This window comes from Eurosta solidaginis, chromosome 5 (genome assembly GCF_040869045.1).
Source record: "Eurosta solidaginis isolate ZX-2024a chromosome 5, ASM4086904v1, whole genome shotgun sequence".
In the NCBI taxonomy this organism is placed as follows: domain Eukaryota; kingdom Metazoa; phylum Arthropoda; class Insecta; order Diptera; family Tephritidae; genus Eurosta; species Eurosta solidaginis.
This window is the reverse complement of record NC_090323.1, coordinates 218,370,545-218,391,064: the sequence shown is the minus strand read 5'-3', so window position 1 is coordinate 218,391,064 and position 20,520 is coordinate 218,370,545. Positions and strand designations below refer to the sequence as shown.

Here is a 20,520-nt window from a genome sequence, read left to right as displayed (position 1 = left end):
AAGCAATTTTGCATTTAGTGCCAAGAAAAGAAAGAAAACAGCCCGAGATGAAGTCGATGTGGCGGTGCTAAATTACCTTAAAACAAAAAAGGGAAATACAACTTCGGGAGATCCAAAAAATGTTTCTAATGAGCTTCCCGACGTAAGAAGTCTTTCTCTCGAGAATTTGCGCACATTTAAAATTCGATCTATGAGGCTGCTAGAGGAGCTTTTAAATGAACAAAGGGCACAATCTGTCAGGCGGGAATTGTTTGATCCAGCAACGTCTTATGGCCAAAATATAGAAGTCTGCACCCCAACTCCTTCGCCCGATGATACTCCAACCTATACTCCAGTACTATTTGAAACAATTTACTGTGAAAATGAAAGAGCCTTTTACACAAACGAGTAAACTTGCGTTTTTGTATATTATTTGTTATATAATTATACTATTATTTAGTTATAAACAGATGTTAGAATGGGTATGTTTTCAGTGGGCTGATCTCATAAGTATCTTACTACATAAAAGTAGTCATGAATTAGACGATACAATAGTGAACGAAAAAAGTACCAGTGTTACAAGTGGATGCTAGTTTGAATACATGTACACCCAGGGAAGTAAGTATTGGCACAAGGCCTTTTTGCGGTTTTCACCTAGCTTTGCTTTAGAAAAATAATTATATAAATATATATACAAATAAGATGGACTAAAAAATCACATGCTTAAAATGTTTCCCAAAATTTAGAACATGTTTTTGAAATCGGTTTGCATAGTTTTCGTTCTGCAATTCATTTAAGTTTTATTTAAAAATAGTGAAAACAAAAAAGGAAGTAGCTGAAACAACTTGCAATTAATTTTTGCTGCTATAATTTTATTCGCATGTGTACACATAGTTCAAACTAGCCTCATTCACAGAACAGATCGAGTACTATTCGTAATATTATTTGATATGAATTATTATTCACTTTTTTTCAACTATTTGAATTAAATTTATTGCAATAAATGTTGTTAAATGGAAAGTAAAACATTCTAACAGTTTTTATAAACAATAATTCCACTGCCAGGGCAAAGAAACATTTGGTAATAAAAAATAATTGCTTAAATAGTGTCGTAAGTTTTGTGGGGCAGAATTTTCCATTATGTTTACATTATCGAACTCTGGCAGAGTACTTGGGTTCCGTTGAACTGGTTGCTGGTTTTCGATATCGGGAAGGAAGGTCGTGTATGATATGCCATCTTTTTTCCTTATAAAATTATGTAGGATACATGCACTTTGTATAATTGAAATGATTGTTTCGTACTTTTGGCATCGTATAGGTGTTGGGAAAACTCCAAATTTTTTTGCCATCATTCCGAAACTGCACTCTATGTTCTTCCTACCGCGACTTAGTCTATAATTAAATATGCGCATCTTGTTGACAATGTTTCTTTCCGGATAAGGCCGCATAACATTTTTCCTTAAAGGAAAGGCGTTATCTGCTACGAAATAATATGGAAACTTATTTCCACTCTCGTCATGCGGTAGTTCCTTTGGGGATGGTAAATTATTCTAACTTTCTAACCAACGTCCAAACGTCGAAATTTTAAAAACTGCCCCGTCGCTATTTCGTCCTGCAAATCCGCATTCTATTGATGTAAATATCCCGTCGGCATCGCAACAGGCAAGTAATATTACTGAATGGTAGTTTTTGTAATTGAAATTAGCTGAGCCCGAATTTGGATATTTTTGAATTCGCACATGCTTTCCGTCGATAGCTCCAAAGCAATTTGGCAGCTGCCATAGATCAGAGAACCGTCCCGCAATATTCTTCCAACGCTCCTCATTTGGCAACGTCATATAACAATCTTTTAATGAATTCCATATAGCTTTTGTTGTTTCTTCAACAATTACTCCGATTGTACATTCTCCTCTTTGAAAATATAAAGCAAGCGCATTGAACATGCATCCTGTAGCCAGATACCTAAACAAAAAGTTATAAAGAATTTAGACCACGCACATACACAACAACATGTTCGCTACCAACTCAGTAGTGGCCTCAATTCAAAGAGACTCATATCTAATGAAAAGCTCCGACTCAGAAAACATTCCTATAACAAATCGAATTTATCATCAGAACAGGGTAGCTGTTGTTGTAGCAACACCTAATACTAGGATTTTCAACAGAGTTGGACGACAAAGAAATAACTGCTAGAGTTGTTGGTTCTACATTACAATAGACTCGGTGGTGTATGTCATGCGGATTACATGACGCATGCCGGGCTGATTCTGGATAAGTAAGAATTTACTCTGTAACAATATCGAAGCTGAGCAAGTGACAAGGAACTCACGGGGAAGTGTTTAATTACCCCAGGTCCCGGAAGGTTTTGGAGGGACTAAGCACTATTTTAACCAGATTATGAAAGGCGAGATGGTATCGGGCCCTGAAAATGTGCGTACTTATCTGCAACGTATGGAAATGCGGTTTAAGCAAACTGTGTTTACAAACCTTTGCGGGCCAGCGCGTATTTATCTGGATAAAACGGTTTTCGGTCGGGAAATCCCGGCTTAGACAATTTCAGAAGCAGCTTGTTTAGCATATCATTTCGATCTTCAACAAGGAGGAGTTCGTGTTATTTAGATGTCTTAACCAAGCATTCCATAGCAGTTATGAGTGTAGAATTATGGTAGGCCTGCAACTGTATCCAGTGGAGGTTATGTAGATCGGAAGACCATACTGGTGGCTCACAAAAAAGATCGGTCGGCCAATTGCGTTCTACATCGTCAAAGGTGTTGCTTTGTACTTTCCCCCAGGTGCTGCAAGTGATTTTGTGTCGCATCTCTACGCAGCAGTTTAAATGGCCTAGACGGTTATGTGCAATTTAGTGATAACGGCGGCTCATAGCTTTCACCACAATCAAATCCAATCGCTCGCTCAATAGTTGAATACAGCAATTGTGTAGGTCAGGGAAACAGACTCTTAGTCCCTACCTCCCTTTGCACCGTTTGCCAGCACAGAATATATACGTTTGCGACATCCGCCCAATGCAACTCCTGCCATGGACGGTGCCACTTTCCTAGATGTTCTGGTCTCCGCGACGATCTGCACTGCAGACGTGTTCTGGGTATAATGTCCACAGAAAAGATCGTGAGAGCAGAAATGGAGGCAGCCTCGAGTTTATCATACACCACTCTGTGCAATATCATATATTTGATTCCGGCATCGACCGCAGGGACAGTGTCTTAGAACGTCAAGGCTTATCTGTCCGGTCAGGCGATGCAAACCTAGAAATCATCAACATCTATATCCCTCCTGCCACCTGTTGCCCCAGTGGATACCGCCCTAATATCAGCGACTTACTCACTGGCAACAATCGCATTATCTTAGGCGATTTCAATGCCCATCACGATCTATAGTGTTCAAACTTGTGGGCGGACAGTAGGGGTGAGATGTTGGTGGATCAAATAGAAGAAACGACGTTCTGCACAATAAACGGAGACGCCCCCACACGTATGGTAGGAAGCTGTCTCAGTTCGTCGGACATATCAATCGTTAGCGCAGGACTAGTAAACTGCGTCAACTGGCAGCCGATGGTAACATTGGCATCCGACCACCTGCCTATACTTATTTCGCTCGAGCGTTCAGCTGACTTCATCGTCATAGAAAAACGCACTTTCATTAACTTTAAAAAAGGAAAGTGGGACGAATACAAATCCTTTACAGACAACCGCTTTGCTGCCCTTCCTATCCCGACTGATGCCCGCCTCGGCTCGCTTAACTCCCGCCGGTAGAATTCCGGAAATTCGGCCCCACTTCCCGGCGGAGGCCGCAAGTTTAGCGAGAGAACGTGACCTTATAAGACAGCTCGATCCCGGCGACCCTCAATTAAGGGATATAAAACAACGCATCAGATTGCTTGTGGATGAACACAAGCGGGCGAAATGGGAGCAGCATTTAAGCGGTTGTAACCTCTCTGCCGTTGTAGGTAAACTTTGGTCCACCGTAAAGTTCCTATCGAATCCGTCTAGGCACAATGAGAAAGTTTCCATCGCCTTTGGTGATAAAGTGCTGTCGGATGCGAAAAAATGCGCGAGCGCTTTCTGCCGACAATATATAATGCATTCTACGGTCGACAAAGATAGACGGAGGGCCAACAGACACGCACATAAACATAAATTCAGCGCGCAACCAATTACCATCACCGCCAAAAAGGTTGGCGATGCCATCGGTCATGCTAAACCATCCAAAGCAGTGGGCTCAGACGGCATAGGCATGCCAATGCTTAAAAGCCTAGGGAAAGAGGGTTTTAAAGATTTAGTGCATGTCTTCAACCTGTCTCTTTCCACCTTTGTCATACCCGAAAAATGGAAAATGGCCAAGGTGGTCCCGCTACTAAAGCCTGGGAAACCAGCTAACATAGGAGAGTCATATCGCCCGATATCTCTCCTGTCGCCAGTAGCCAAGGCGCTTGAAGCCATTTTACTCCCCTATTTCCAAGCAAATTTGCAGCTAGCCTGTCATCAGCATGGCTTCAGAAAACTTCATAGCACTACCACCACGCTAAATGCCATTAGCACCCAGATAAATTGCAGTTTCAATCAAAACCCCCACCATAGAACAGTACTCGTAGCGCTAGACCTATCAAGAGCTTTTGATACGGTCAACCATGGCTTGTTACTGCAAGACCTGGAAGGGTCTACCCTTCCCCCATGTCTTAAAAGGTGGACCGCAAATTATCTGGGTGGTCGGCAGGCATCGGTGCAATTCAGAAACGAAACATCAAAACCAAGAGGAATTAAACAAGGTGTGGAACAGGGTGGTGTCCTATCCCCTATTTTGTTTAACTTGGAGAGCATGCAACCGCAATTGTACCGAAAATCCAGAGGCGTAATAAAATCCTCAAACCTCTTGCCGGCAGCACTTGGGGTAAAGATAAAGAAACGCTCATTACCACTTACAAAGCAATTGGCCGGCCGATTGCATGCTACGCGTCCCCGTTATGGTGGCCAAGCCTAAAGGCTACTCACTGGAAGAATTTACAGGCCTGCCAAAATAGCACCCTCATAACCGCTACGGGCTGTCGTCTTACGTCCCCAGAACACCATCTACATAATGAGGCGAGAATACTCCCCATTAGGGAGAGAAATGAAATGATAACAAAACAGTTTCTGTTGAATACCCAGAAACCTGGACATCCCAACAGACATCTGATTGATGAGGCTACACCGCCCAGGGCTTATGAGGTTATCTCCGTAAGCATTATGAGGAAATAAGGTACCTGAGGACACAGCCATATAAAGCTAAAAACCACAAACAGGACCTCAGTGAAATCCACAAAGAGTCGGACCTCTATGCCAGGAATTGCCCGGTGAATCCAGTACTTAAAGAACAATACCAAAAACTAGCAGAAGAGGAACGACCACTGTTAACACAACAACAGGAGAAACGCACTCTGCCTAGGGAAACGCGAATCACCAATACCTCTAACACCCCTTTAATTATGGTCCACCCCTGTCGAAACAGCAAGTTTCCTTGGACTCTCGTTAGAGGATATTGATGGCAATTTGTGATCGGTCGCAGCTATTAGGTGGGGCGAAACATTACTAAAACAACAACGTTACTGAAACTTTTCCGAAAATGAGGCCCTACACAATTGAATCCCGTACATTGAATGAAACAATGTTATACACATACCTTAATGTTACCATAAGCCGTTCTTCAGGAGGAACACTTTCACGCATATTGGTGTCTTCTTTCTGTATGGAAGCACCAACGAGCATAACCAAATCCTTGAATGTAGCTTTTGACATGCGATAAAATGTCCGGAACTTTGTCTCATTCTGAGACAACTCTTTTGCAGATACAAACAGTCTACAATTAACATTTTTCTGAATATATGGATGTGCCCAATATTTTCTCTTTGCTTTCTTTTCCTTTCTGCGACGAAGGAAATTTAACAATACCAATTCTTCGTCGCTGGACATGTTTATCTTGACCGATACAAACAAAAATTGTTATTGAAAACCGTTTTGAATTGAAAATTCTTTTTTTTTCTCTTATGCGCGGTGGTGAAAACTTTTGTTTTTAATTTTATACAAAATCAACTTTTGTATAATGGCAATTATACAGCATAAATAAATTTTTGTAGCGACGCTTGTAAGTAGCTACGTATGCAGATCTTGAAGCGTAGAGGAATTGTAGCTACATAAAATATCTTGTACGCGTCTATGACGCGTAGCCTCGTGTGCACCTTGCCTAACACAGTACTGTGCTCTGATATTGTGCCAACACTCATATCGACTTTCGATAATCAGTTATAACACAATTGTGTCAACACAATGTGATAACACTGCAAAGTGTGCCTGTCCTACTGTGTTAACACTCAAAAAATAGTGTCATTACCCACCATTATTAGCGACGAGTTAGCGATATTTGGCAAGCTTTTCGATTATAAAAAGTTATCAATGGGGGCTTTTGTTGATACTAATGATGGAAGGATATTTCGCTATTGGTGAATGCAGCTATTGCTATCCAAATATATCGGTGATTGGCATTTTGACAGCATTTCGCCAATAGCGATATTTCTTCATGAAAAGATAATTCTTCATGAAGCGATATTACTTCATGAAGCGATATTTCTTCACTCGGTTGTGTTTACTTTTAGCTAGTTTGCTCTTTCAGGAGCAAATTATAGTAAAAAAAGCAGTGAAATGTGGCAACTTTAGGAGCCCATAAATGAAACGCATGCATAGCCCGGTGATAATTGTAAAAGTCTCCGCTCATATAAACATTTCATGAAGTGTATAAAAGAGATTAAATGACGGAATTTTTTTGTTTTTAATTACAAATGACGCCAAATAGATCTGGGTCTTTAGACTTGGTCTAAGATTGGTTGCCTGTGTAATTCTAAGTTAATACTTCTAGGCAGTAGCCGTTAGCAGTTTTATAGAATTTGTGTTTTTGATGGAAAAATAAAAGAATCAAAGAAATATATATCACGCTTCTTATTGTAAACAGATGTAACTCAAAATTTAAGTTTTTTGGGAGAATGCATTTCAAGTTTTGTCATATTATTTGGCTGGATTCTTCCTCTGATTTCAAGAGCACTGGAGTGCGTTGCTAATTTTCTGTTAAAAAATATTTTTATAATAGTTTGAAGAATTTGCTATATTTTTGCTCTGCATTTTTCATTTAAAACTAATTAATTTTACTATAAAAACATTATGCAGCCAAATAAAAATTTTTGAATAAATTCATACGGAGTATTTCTGAATACATCGGTATAGTATAAAAATAATAGTAATAAATCATGTTTTTATGGTGTTACATATACAGATTTATTTCGGATTGATTCATCTTACATTAAAAATCAAAGCATTTTCAATTAGCAAAATTTATAAAACAAAGATGCATAGACATCTATTTCAGCCAGTTTCATCTCATTGAGTGTAATACGAGACTGAACACGACGTCGTCAGCCAGTTAATAATATTGTATCATAACATCTCAGAAAATTAGAATTTCACATTGCATTAGTTTATAATAAAAGATATATATTTTTTCTTTTTATTCCAATTTTGGTTCATTTATTCTGTATACTAAATTAAATTAATGTATAGCATTCAATCTACTCCGATAAACAAACTAAAACATTCATTTTTTATGTCCAAATATACAAATTGCAGATTCGCTTATTAAAAATATATTAAAGCGATCGCTATAGCAGTAAAAAATAGGCGCGATTCAAAAATCGATATATCTATTTTAACTTCGCTGTATCGTCCATCACTAGTTGATACGTTGCAAACATGTTTCCGTCAGCTGAGTGATAGAAATTTTGTTCATTGTGAATGAAACTTTGATCCACAATGACTGACATTGCAAAATTTAAAAAACTCGTTTATCCAGGAACCGCCAAAGTTCAATTTAATTTTTATTCTAATGTATTTCTTTTTTGCAAAAAATTTAATTAAATGGGTGTAAAAGACCTTTGGTCTGTACTAACGCCACATGCTGACCGCAAACCACTCTGTGAACTCAGAGGTAAAAAAGTGGCGATCGACCTTGCTGGCTGGATTTGTGAAAGTCTTAATGTTGTAGATTACTTTGTTCATCCTAGGCATCATTTGAAGTAAGTACCTAACAAGTATTACCATTGAATATTATTAACTGATTTTATCCCAAAGAAATTTGTTCTTTCGTACTTGCTACTTAATTTGGGAGGATGTGACACCCGTATTCGTTCTTGAAGGAGTGGCGCCTAAACTTAAAAACAATGTGATTGCAAAACGTGCTGAGCTGCAGTTCCGAGGTACCAAACCAAGTCAAAATATACAAGTAGTGACACAAGAATCACAAAACAAAAACAAAGATAAAGGCAGAACTAGATTCAATCATGTGTTGAAACAATGCGAAACCCTTTTGCAATCCATGGGTATACAATGTGTTCAGGCTCCCGGTGAGGCTGAAGCTTATTGCGCGTTTCTCAACAGAAAAGGGGCAAGCATATCAATATTATTTTCTGATAAATACAATTTACCGTTATGAGTATTATATAGTTAGTTGATGGTGTGATCAGTCAGGATTCGGATTGTTTTGCGTATGGCGCTGTGCGTGTGTATCGCAATTTTTCGGTATCTACTCAAGGTGCGCAAGCTGCTCAAGGAGGTGCAGTTGATATTTATGATATGCGGCAAATTAGAGAAAAGATGGGTATGTACAGATATGCAATTGGGCGAAGTTGAACGTAAATGTAAAATGTTAAGGTTTTAAGGTATTACATTTGTAGTCATCTTTAATTCGAGTTAAAATATGATCATGATTATTGTTGATCACCGATTACAAGATCGCTTATGTTGATATATCAAAAAATTATTCTAGAATGACGTATTTCTAAATTTGATTGGAAGGTAGCGTATATTAAAATTCGTTTGAAGACCAATCTCTGTTGCTGTTGTAACTATAAATACACTATTCTAAGGTTTTGGGGATAATAAAGAACGAATGCTAGGGTTGATAAGCGAAATACAAAGTTGCATACATAGCTTCAAAGCTTCCGCAACCCAATTGTCAACCTCACCTACGCGAGGGGAATCCTGTTACAAATATGATTGTATCATACCCATGTTTAGCAGGCGAGACTCCGGCGACCCCAAGTTCCTCATGGCACTAGGGGTTGGGGGTGGGGGGTGGGATGACCTAGAAGGTTTAATGTGATCATATTAGTCGTTTGCGGGATAGTCGGGCTAGTTAGTAACTTTATGGTGCTGTGTTACTTGAACGTACCGGATCTGTATCCGGCATATGACCATCAACATCGATATCACTCCCCAAGACCTTCGGGGAGTGTCTGTGGTTAACCCAACCAACGACGGGAGCGATCGCTTGACATAGGCCAGCGAGCCAGTGGAAAAATGTCGAAGACAGTTCATTGACAAGAACTTTGCTTCGACCAATTCTCAATTTTGCAACCGGTATCAGATTAGATTAGATTATTTATTTATTACGGCCAGAAGCCTAATTCGTAAATTTGAAAATATTACAGTTTTTTTATCTTATAGCTAAGGTTTTACAATATTCATATAATTTTGTTTTAAATACTGTTATTTGGTTGCAACTTTTTATATCCTTAGGCATATCATTGTAACTTTTCAGACCCTTGTAGAAAATGTTCTGTTGATCAGTTTCAGTTCGAAAAAACGGAAATTTGAAATTATGTTTGCTCCTCGTATTTATGTTGTGAGTTTGCTCAACTAATGCTATATTTTTATTTAAATACTCAGGTACATTTCCATGTTTATTAAATATGAATTTCATGGAGTAGAAAAAAATCTTTTGTTTCACACTTAACCAGTCTAAAGTCTTCAACATGTCAGCCGTTCGTGTATCTCTAGGTTTCTGAAGAATAAATCTCATGCATCTATTTTGAAGCTTTTGGAGCTTGTCTACTTCTTTATCCGATATTATGAATAGAATGGACGGGCAGTACACGAAGTGCGGTTCTATAACTGATTTATATAAGATTATTTTGTACTTTTTTGAATGAATTTAGTTGTTCTCTGCATCACTCCTATATTATTATTAGCTACTTTTTTAATTGTATAATTTATATGATCTTCAAATTTGAGTTTATTATCAATTATTATTCCTAAGTATTTTATACTGTTAACTCTTTGTATGATTTCATCATTTATTTTTAGCTCGGCTATATCCTCCTCATTGATATTCCTCCTTGTTATTATCATATATTTAGTTTTATTTATGTTTAGTTTCAGTCTATTACCACACAACCATTTATACAAGTTATTTAGTTCATGTTGCATTTTGGCGAGTGCAGTATTAATATTATTTTCACTTATCATAATTAATGCATCATCCGCAAAAATTCTAATTTCACAACCTTCGATAGCATTGACTATGTCATTTATGTATATAAGAAATAATATAGGTGCCAATACTGAGCCTTGAGGTAATCCTATGGGTACCTCAGAGAGGAAGAATCCCCGATAATCCCCCAGCGGATTAGGGGCTTAGAATATACCCGCGGCAGGTATGCCTGTCGGACGAGGCGACTAAAATACCAAATTGATTCAAGGGGCTGTGTAGCGCAACCTTTGAAGAGGTTGCCAGGGCAATTTATAGCTTCTCCCACCCAACCGTCAACCCCACTTACCCGTGTCGAATTCTGTTTATTTAACAGTGGAGGCTCTGGCGACCTTAAGTTCCTCATGGATGTAGGGAGTGGGAGGCCGGGATGGCCTAGAAGGTTTCATGTGGTCATACTAAATCGTTAATGGTGCTTCTTACCGGAACGTACCGGATGTGCATCCGGCAAAGGACCATCAATATTGATAATACTCCCCAAAACCTTATCGCTACAACAACAAGCCTCGAGAAGCAACGGGCAGCGATCGGCTGAACCTGACAAGTTCCAGAACCAGGAAGCGAACTAGCCGGAATGACAGGAACCAGATTCAAGAGGTTGTGTAGCGCAATATATAGCTTCTCCAACCCAATTGTCAACCTCACCTTCGAGCGGCGAATCCCGTTTCACTAACAGACGAGGCTCTGGCGACCCCAAGCTCCTCATGGAACTTGGGGGTGGGAAGGGAGGGATGGCCTGAAGGTTCAATGTGGCCATATAAATCGTTCCCGAGATGGTCGGGCCAGCACCTTAATGGTGCTGTGTTACCGGAGCGTATCGGATCTGTATCCGACAAAGGACCATCACATCGATAATACTCCCCAAAGCATTCGGGGAGTAACCTAATCGCTACAACAACAACAACAACAACAACAACAGGAACCAGACCTCAAAATCTGCAACGCGGAGAGGAGAGGTAAGTACTGGAAAACCAAGTACCTCAAAAGCTGTAATACAGAGGAAATAAGAAATAAAAACGTATATAAACTAAAGGCATGTAACGATCAGACCTCAGCATACTCGGTGATACTAAAGGTAGCTCACGCTGAGACTCGGCTTTTCACCGAGAAGAAGGTGAGGTTGACAATTGGGTTGGAGAAGCTATATATTGCGCTGGCAACCCCTTGAATCCATTTGGTATTTTAGTCGCCTCTTACGACAGGCATACCTGCCGCGGATATATTTTAAGCCCCATAACCTTGTCGTAATGCATATCCGATACCAGTTGTTGAAAGAGCCTCTAATATACATTACTACTATTTACTCGATTAGATTTTGGACAAAACAAAACCATTGTAATGGCCTTACTTTGTGGATGTGATTATTGCCCAGAAGGTATTGGTGGCATTGGACGTGATGGAGTACTTAAATTATTCAATAAATATAAAGAAGTAGAAATCTTAGAGAGGTATGCAGAATGTATATTTGTATCTACTATCCAAATATAAATATATTACTCAATTTTCAGAATTCGATCATGGCGAAGTGAAGATAGTAAATATACAGCGTTGGAAATGCGTGTTGATGATAAAACCATTTGCAGTAATTGTGGGCATATGGGACGTACACAAAGTCATACAAAGAGCGGCTGTGGCGTTTGTCGCACCAGTCGCGGATGCGATGAAAGTCTTTGGAAGTAAGTGTTGATAGATTTTTAAACACGCTGTTTACGCACGAAGTAGTAAGTAAACTGGTAGAAGAGAGTCATGACAACTTTATCAAGGATTATCGGTATATCTATCTAGCGCGTTGGGTAGCTCATACACTCATCGATCAACATATCTTATAAAATTCAATACATAGATAAACTTTTGCCCAAATCTTGCATCGTTGGTGATTTTGTACCATTTTCACATTATTTTGTAAATCGTTCACAATTTTTACTTTTTTTACTATACTCTTTCGAGTTCAGTGTGTAGTATTTCAGTATAGATTAATTTGGAAAAATTTCAAGATTATTATTAAATCTTATTACGGTTATTTGCCGAGAATTTCTCATACTTGGTTATTTATTTGTATACATGTACTAGCTATACCCAGAAAACGTTGTAATGCCCGAGGTCGAATGAATGTAGCGTTATTTTATCTGTTTTGTTTGTTGATAATTTAGTTTATTGTTCTGTAAATTGAACTGAATTTTGTACGCATATTTGGTGAAATTTTCGTTTAAACCATTTTATTATTGTATCTTATTGTAATGCGTGTGGGTACACAATATTTTTGGTTTTTTCGTTCGGTGCAAAAATAACAAATTTTTTGACGTTCCAACTCTAGAGCAAGCAACATATAGCTGGCCATGGCAAAAGCACGGACTTTTTAAATTTAATCCTGCAACAGTAAGCGATTGTCCTTGTGCTTTGTTGATTGTAATTGCAAAAGCAAGGCGTACAGGAAACTCTTAAAATTGAATGGCAAATCTGTAGGAATCATTGGGATCCGTGGAATGAGCACATCTTCACCTTCGCTTTTACCGCTGATGGTTGTTGCTTCGATTACATTCGGCATTAATTTCTTAACGCAAAGTCTGGTTCCATTACACAATTTTGGTGGGTCTAAATTCCGAAGAAGCATGATTGGTGAGCCAATTTTCAAAGTTAATATTTGCGCAGGCATTCCAGGTGGTCTAAAGAGTTTAGAAATTCAATTGGATAATTCACAATTTGATCTTCATCTGTAACTGTATCGATCGATGTATATTTCGCCACTCTTCACCAGGAATTTGGTTTTGAATGCGATCATTGATTTTGTTAACATGATCATTTTTGGGAGCTAAGATTGCTCGTTCGCATAGCAAAAAAAACTTAAATTTAAAATTCTTTATTCTGATATATGAAAAACCTTCCTCTTAATCGAAGGAACCTATAGCCGAAATTTGGTGATGATTGAAGTGTAGAAAATACGTTTTCATAGGGTCACACACGCAGAATTTGATTTTTATAGAAGATGTAGACTGAAAACGTACAAAAGGAATAGCAGCCAAATTCAACATTGCAGTCAAACTTTAGGTATTAAAATAACCTAAGTTTGTACGGGAGCCATAGTTCTGAAAAATCCCATTTGTAGGGAAGGTGCCACGCCCCTTTTTTCCCAATTCCACATTTTACTGGAGGTGTTAGTACTTAACGTCATATAGCTTCTTACCAATTTGCATTATCCTACGATTACTACGTCCAGAGATATGCAGTATGATATATTCCATTTGTATGGGACGTGCCACGTCCCCTTTTTCCCAATTCCACATTTTCTTGGTGGTGTTGAGGATTGACCTCATATAACTCCTTACTGAATTTCAATGTTCTGGCATGTATACCTTCAGAGTTATGCAGTACCAAAGATTCCATTTGTATAGGAGGTACCACGCCTCTTCTATATATCGAAATTATTTTTAGCCTAAAACCTTCATGTTGATCGAAGGAACCTATAGCCAAAATTTGGTGATGATTGAAGTGTGAGAAATACGTTTCCATAGCGAGCACGCACACACACAGAATTAGATTTATATATATATAGATATCTGTAGTTTATGTTTTTCTTCTAGCTATATGCGTGTGTATGTGTGAGTTACAACTTCTGCTCTTAGCTGATGACTACATATATGTGTATGTGAAATAATCTCTGCTTCAAGCTGCTGGTTATGTGTGTGAAATAATCTTCGTCGCCTTCTATGTATGTGTGTAAATGGCTTACTGTTGTTGTGTTTATTTACTAACCGCATAGTGATGCTAGAAATGATAATATTCGCCACAATATTATACATATATACATTTGTGTGAGTAAATTTCGGTATATTTTTGAGGCGAGTTAGTACTAGCTCCGCACTTGGTAGCAATACTCGTACATTGCAATAACTGCTAATACAACAACAATATGGAAATAACATTCATTTCATTTCATTTATTTATTGACAGTATTAGCACAATAAGATATTGTATGATCTTTTATAGTGCAACAATGGTTACATATTAATGAGTATAATTTTTTAAAACTTAAAACTTAAAAATGTATATATTATTCCATATACAATTTTAGAAAACAGGTAAGCATGTAAAAAAAAGTAATAAAAGTGATAATATATCAGTTTAACAAGAATTGTGAGAAGGACATTTAGCAACAATGATTGAATAAACTAATAAGTAGTTAAACTCAGATTCTAATTTGTATAAACCTTACCAAAGAAAGAAAATATAACATTCTTAAGGTTGCTTCTACTTAAGTTATTGCGAACCGAGTTGAGGATAGAGTTCCAAATGCAGATAGCATTGATAAAGAAAAGTCTTGCAGAGTTTAGATAATTGTAGCTGGGCACAATCAAGTCATTTATGCGAGCAGATCTAGAGAATGTTAGCTTGTTATATAAATAAGTATGCATTTTATCAGCAATCACACGACACAAAAATATATATTTTCTTGCCTTAAGATACTCAGATATTTCACAACCCAAGAGACTCGTTCGCCACGCTGTTATATGATCATACTTAGCCAACCCGAAGACATACCGCGTGTCATGATTAAAGGCGACATCAATCTTATGTGCCGATTTTGAAACTAATTTGCTGTATATACATTCCGAATAGCAGATAATTGGTAGTATTAGTTGTATAGCAAGCCGCTTCCTAATTCCAAGTGGGGTGAAGGGGGCAGACATTCGTAGATTACGTAGAGTGTAGTAAACTTTATTGATAACAGCGTTAATATGATCATCACAAGAGAGACTAGAGTTAATAACAACCCCCAGATTCTTTACTTTAGACACGTACTTAAGGCACTTATTATTAATGTATAAAGCTGGTAGATTTGATGAGTTAATTTGCCTTTTAGATATAGGTAGCACATACGATTTATCACTATTAAGGAAAAGATAATTTTTTTGCGCCCAAGACAAAATAGCTGACAAATCACTATTACACTTGGCACAAAGTTCAGAAAATTGCGCATGTGTTCCAGACATATAAAGTTGTATATCATCTGCATAAGCATGCATTTGAGCATACATGCAGGTGGTAAATATTTTATTAATAAATAGGCTAAATAATAACGGTCCAAGTATCGAACCTTGGGCGACACCATTAGATAACATCTTAAGACTAGAGACTTGCGATCCCACCTTCACTCGTTGCGCTCTACCACCCAAGTAACTCCTCATGAGACGTAAAGCAGAGTCCCCAAAACCAAAATAAGACTTAAGCTTCATGCATAACAACGTGTGGTTGACAGAATCAAACGCTTTGGAAAAGTCGAGCAGACACAACATTGTTATCTTGTTACTGTCATAGGGGGCCCGAATATCATCCAAGATTTTGATTATTGCAGTTGAACAGCTATGCTTTGCTCTAAATCCAGACTGGAATGGGGAAAATAGATTGAACTTGTCAATATAAGCATGAATCTGTTCTGATAACAAGCTCTCAAAAGTCTTCGACAACGCAGGAAGGATGCTTATGGGACGAAAATCACTTAGACGGCAGGCGGACTTATTTTTAGCTACAGGAAGGACTCATGCGATCTTCCAGACATCAGGAAAACACGAGGTTGTGATGCAGTGGTTGATAATATGGGTCAGGGCTGGCAGTATCTGTGGAAGAACAATTTTTATAAATTTTACAGGAATACCATCTTCACCAATAGCATTTGAGCGAATCTTATAAATGCATCTCACCACATCATGCTCCGACACAGCACAAAATTCAAATTTCTGAGAAAAATTCACAGGACAATGCATCGGGTGGGTGATTGGGTCATTGGAAGAGGTAGCACAATTAACGAATACTACATTCAGATCTTCAAGGTTTAGCGAGCAATCAAGGTTGTCTTTAACAAGTACACGAAGACTTTTCAAGTTACGCCACAACACATTATTAGGAAGTTCACAATTTAACATTTTTCGAAAGTATGCCTGCTTCTCATGTTTTATAGTTGCAGTAGCTACATTCCGTATATTCGTATATGAACGCCAGTTTATATCAGTGCGGTTCCGTTTCCATACTGCATAGGCTTTGTTACGTTTACAGATTATGTCACGAGCAGTTTTGTTGAACCATGGGCAAGATCGAGATTTTCTCTGAACTGTGCGCATCGGTACATGAGCATTATAAAAAGATAACAATATATTATTTAAAAAGTTTAGCTTGTCATTTACCGATGGCAAGTTCCAGCAATAAGTCCAGTCAACACAAGACATCTCAGTACTCAAGTTGTTAAAATTGATCGAGCGATAATCAGGAAAACTTGAAGGAACCGAAACTAAATTGCCATGATCAAATGTCAAAGGAACAGAACAGAAAATTAAATCATGGTCAGACACAAACGAAATTTGGTCGAAATTTAAGACAGAAGACAAATCAGACACAATGAAATCATCTAGTAGACTATGACAACAATTATTCCCATATCTAGTCGGTACAGAGGAATTTACTAAAGAAAGACCAACACTAGACATGTCACCTAAAAGGCGGGAGCTATACATATCACGGGATAACATATTTACATTAAAATCACCACATAATATTATTTCATCATAATCAACAGATACTACAGACAACGTATTAACGAAATCATTTACACTAAAACATCTACCGAAGATTGCTCAAATGTTCTCCTAACCTGATCCATTTTCTCAATATTTAGGCTTTTCGCATTAAAGTGTGCGACATTAAAACCCTTTTGCCGACTGCATAAAATATTCATTAGTACAAGACTATTATCGCCAATGCTATTCGCATCATTACCCACCATCATTAGGACAGCACAAGTGAAAAGCAACTTTAAGAAAACAAGAAAGTAAATAAAACGAGAAAGTACAATAACTGAGTTTAACTACCCTTCCAAAGATTAATTCACTACAACTAGGACAAATACTTAAGACTAAACTAGCGAAACTGATGCAAGTCGTCTACGCAGCTTATGGCAGTTGGCGGGCTGTTCGCAGCGCTGTCGCTCCTCACATACACTGCACCTCTAATTGTAAATGCTGACTTCAGCTTCCCATTTCTCACACCTTTTCTATGTAGTTTCACTTTCTTTTCTTTCCAAACACACTTATTTTCTTTGTTTTAAAACATAAAATATATTGATGTATTATTATTATTCTTTTAGGGAGGAGCGTTTATCGTTGAAAGCGGAACTTGCTTTACGTAAAAAGGCCCTAACTGATCCATCATTTCCATCTGAAGAAATTATAGCTGAGTTCCTCAATGAACCGGCCATAATACCAAAGTTAAATTTGATTTGGCGACAACCCAACTTAATCAAGTTTGTGAAACAAATGGGTCATCTACTACAGTGGACCGAAATTTACTGCTTTCAAAAATTTCTACCGCTCTTAGCACGTTGGCAGGTAAAAAATATACCATTAAACACCGATTTAAATACTGTCACATATATATCGATCAAGGAAATTTTCAAGAAACGAACTGTACGTGGTGTGATAAGTCTTGAAATAATTTGGCAAGATGAACGTGGTTTCTTCAATGGTCTCATACCACAACAACAACTTGAAGATTACGAGAGTGAAAATCCTAAAGGACTTAATTCACTTTGGAGTACAGTTGAACCCTTCTATTTAGTTGAAAATGCTTATCCTGATTTGGTTGCAACATTCATCAAATCCAAAGAAAAACCGCCGAAAGCTACAAAAGGACGTCGAAAAGCTAAATTACAGGATGTGCCTATGCAAAGTTCGCTTGAAAACCTTACTGATTTAATCAATGCCACGGAAGATATAACCAAAGGTATTAATACGAAAAAGAAATCGAAACCGCAGCAAAAACGTACAAATAATAAAAAGGGTTTGCAATTAATTGACAAATTCTTTAAGCGACAAAAGGTTGCTACAATCAATGGGGCTAGTACTCCCATTAAAAACAAACCAAACAGTTATCTTGTAGCTGCCCAATGCTCAACACCAATAACTAAAACTTTGCCATCCGATTTGGAAAGCGATTGCGATGAATTGACGCACGATATATCAGAAATTATTAATGGAATAGTCCGAGAAACAGGGCATCTGCATAAACTTATCACATTCAAAGGCCAGGCTTTGCATTATGAATCCATTTCAAACGACTTAAGCCTTTTATTAAATGAATGGAGTATTAAGGATGATCTAGATTTAATAGCGCATAAAAGAAATTTATCAATTTGCTCACAAAAAGATACAACGAGCTCTTCACCTATATCAAAACGTTTATCATTGGATGATAGTTTTGATGCATTAGTAAATGCAAAACGTCATCGCTTGCAGAATGTAACTGAAAAGGCTAAGAAATTGAATTTGTTTATTGCTACAGCTTCCCCAACAAAGCCCAAGACACATCTAGATCGTTTCATAGAGCGAAATAGTTTGCATTCTTCGTTAATGAAATTAGCGGATATAAATTCTAGTACCACGTCTGAAATTGAGGAAAAGCAAAATATTAGTTATTTTTTTGATAAATCAAATCATCAAAACGATGAATTTGAGAAGTTGATGGATTTAAGCTTAGTAAATAAGTCGACATCTTGCTTAAAGTATGAAAACGCTGATGACGTTTTCGTAGTAATTGACGATAGCAGTGACGACTGTTGATATTTTTTTTTTGTTTTATACCAAACCGATGGGAATACTATGCATCAGCCAATGGAAAATATCATTTGTAAAAGGTTTCCAACAATTATTAGCCACATTGCTCTTTTGTATCTTAGCGCGTGATTTATTTAATACAGTGCATGAAACGTTTCTAATTTAGTATCAAATTGTTTGTCATAAATTTACTTTCCAATTAATCATATCATATCATTAAATTTACTTCATTTATATCAGTTTCGTCTGTATCGGCTGCATGTTAAATTACAGGAAGAATACTTCACAATGGGGGCTGTACGAGGCCATGCAATTATTGGTCAGGGCCACGCCGCACGAGGGTGTTATCACCTCTGCTGTGGACGCTGATCATCAATCAACTTAGGCGGTTTGATGAGTGACCCGTAAAACTTACGGCTTACGCAGACGATGTTGCAATTGTCACAAGTGGAAAGTGCTTTCTGACAATAAGCTCTTTAATGGATCGGGCACTTCGGGATATACATACCTGGGCATTTAATGTCGGGTTGACCGCCAACGCGGAGAAAACAGATATGGTCTTGTCTAGAAGGTCGAAATTGAACCAGGCCCAAGTTTGGAGGGGTGACCCTGCAGGAGAAACCTTGCTCATAATATCTAGGAATCATTCTAGACAGTCTAGTTGTGGTGGAAGCTCAACGTGGATTGGCGATTGTAAAGCCTATCCTATGCTATTGAGTCCTTGTTTAGTAGACAACCACACAAAAAAAAACCTACCTCAAACAAGTAAGAAAGGCTAACCGAACATTACATACTCAGCTGAGAGCTTTGGAGACAAAATAAAGGAAAATCACCATTTAGCAAAATGAACATAGGGATCTGTTTGTATGACATGGGTTTCAAATGGAAGGTATTAAAGAGTATTTTAAAAGGGAGTCTATAGGTGGACGCTATTTCGAGATATCGCCATAAAGGTGGACCAGGGGTGACTCTAGAATGTGTTTGTACGATATGGGTATCAAATGAAAGGTGTTAATGATTATTTAAAAGGGAGTGGGCCTTAGTTCTATAGGTGGACGCCTTTTCAAGATATCGCCATAAAGGTGGACCAGGGGTGACTCTGGACATTGTTTGTACGATATGGGTATCAAATGAGGGGTGTTAATGAGTATTTTAAAAGGGAGTGGGCCTTAGTTCTATAGGTGGACGCCTTTTCGAGATATCGCCATAAAGGTGGACCAGGGGTGACTCTAGCATGTGTTTGTACCATATTAATGAGGGTTTTAAAAGGGAGTGGCCCTTAGGTTTATATGTGAAGGCGTTTTCGAGATATCGACCAAAATGTGAACCAGGGTGATCCAGAACATCATTTGTCGAGTACCGCTAATTTATTTATATACATATGTAATACCACGAACAGCATTCCTGCCAAGATTCCAAGGGCTTTTGATTTCGCCCTGCAGAACTCTTTCATTTTCTTCTACGTAATATGGTAGGTGTCACACCCATTTTACAAAGTTTTTTCTAAAGTTATATTTTGCGTCAATAAACGAATCCAATTACCATGTCTGATCTCTTTTTTTCATATTTGGTATAGAATTAT

The 20,520-nt window shown here is 37.9% G+C and overlaps 2 protein-coding genes and 1 long non-coding RNA gene across 3 annotated transcripts in view; 2 read left to right on the top strand and 1 right to left on the bottom strand.

The window, feature by feature from the left end:
• Positions 1-625: 625 nt before the first annotated feature.
• Positions 626-6,197, bottom strand: LOC137233649 (uncharacterized). Its single transcript, XR_010947520.1, has 2 exons — positions 5,653-6,197; positions 626-1,941 (listed from the first exon to the last, which is right to left on the bottom strand). It is a non-coding gene; the product is annotated as an uncharacterized lncRNA (long non-coding RNA).
• Positions 6,198-7,770: 1,573 nt separating this feature from the next.
• Positions 7,771-19,144, top strand: Gen (XPG-like endonuclease). The gene is made up of 6 exons (XM_067788334.1): positions 7,771-8,089; positions 8,145-8,457; positions 8,517-8,670; positions 11,654-11,789; positions 11,850-12,017; positions 17,474-19,144. Exons 1-6 carry the CDS (start codon positions 7,932-7,934, stop codon positions 18,942-18,944), a joined length of 2,400 nt encoding a protein of 799 aa, XP_067644435.1. The 5' UTR covers positions 7,771-7,931; the 3' UTR covers positions 18,945-19,144.
• Positions 17,980-20,520, top strand: part of LOC137252507 (uncharacterized) — a 33,119-nt gene continuing 30,578 nt past the window's right edge. Inside the window, exon 1 of the mRNA XM_067788335.1 lies at positions 17,980-18,108. The gene's annotated coding sequence lies outside the window, so the exon portion shown is untranslated. The remainder of the gene's footprint in view (positions 18,109-20,520) is intronic.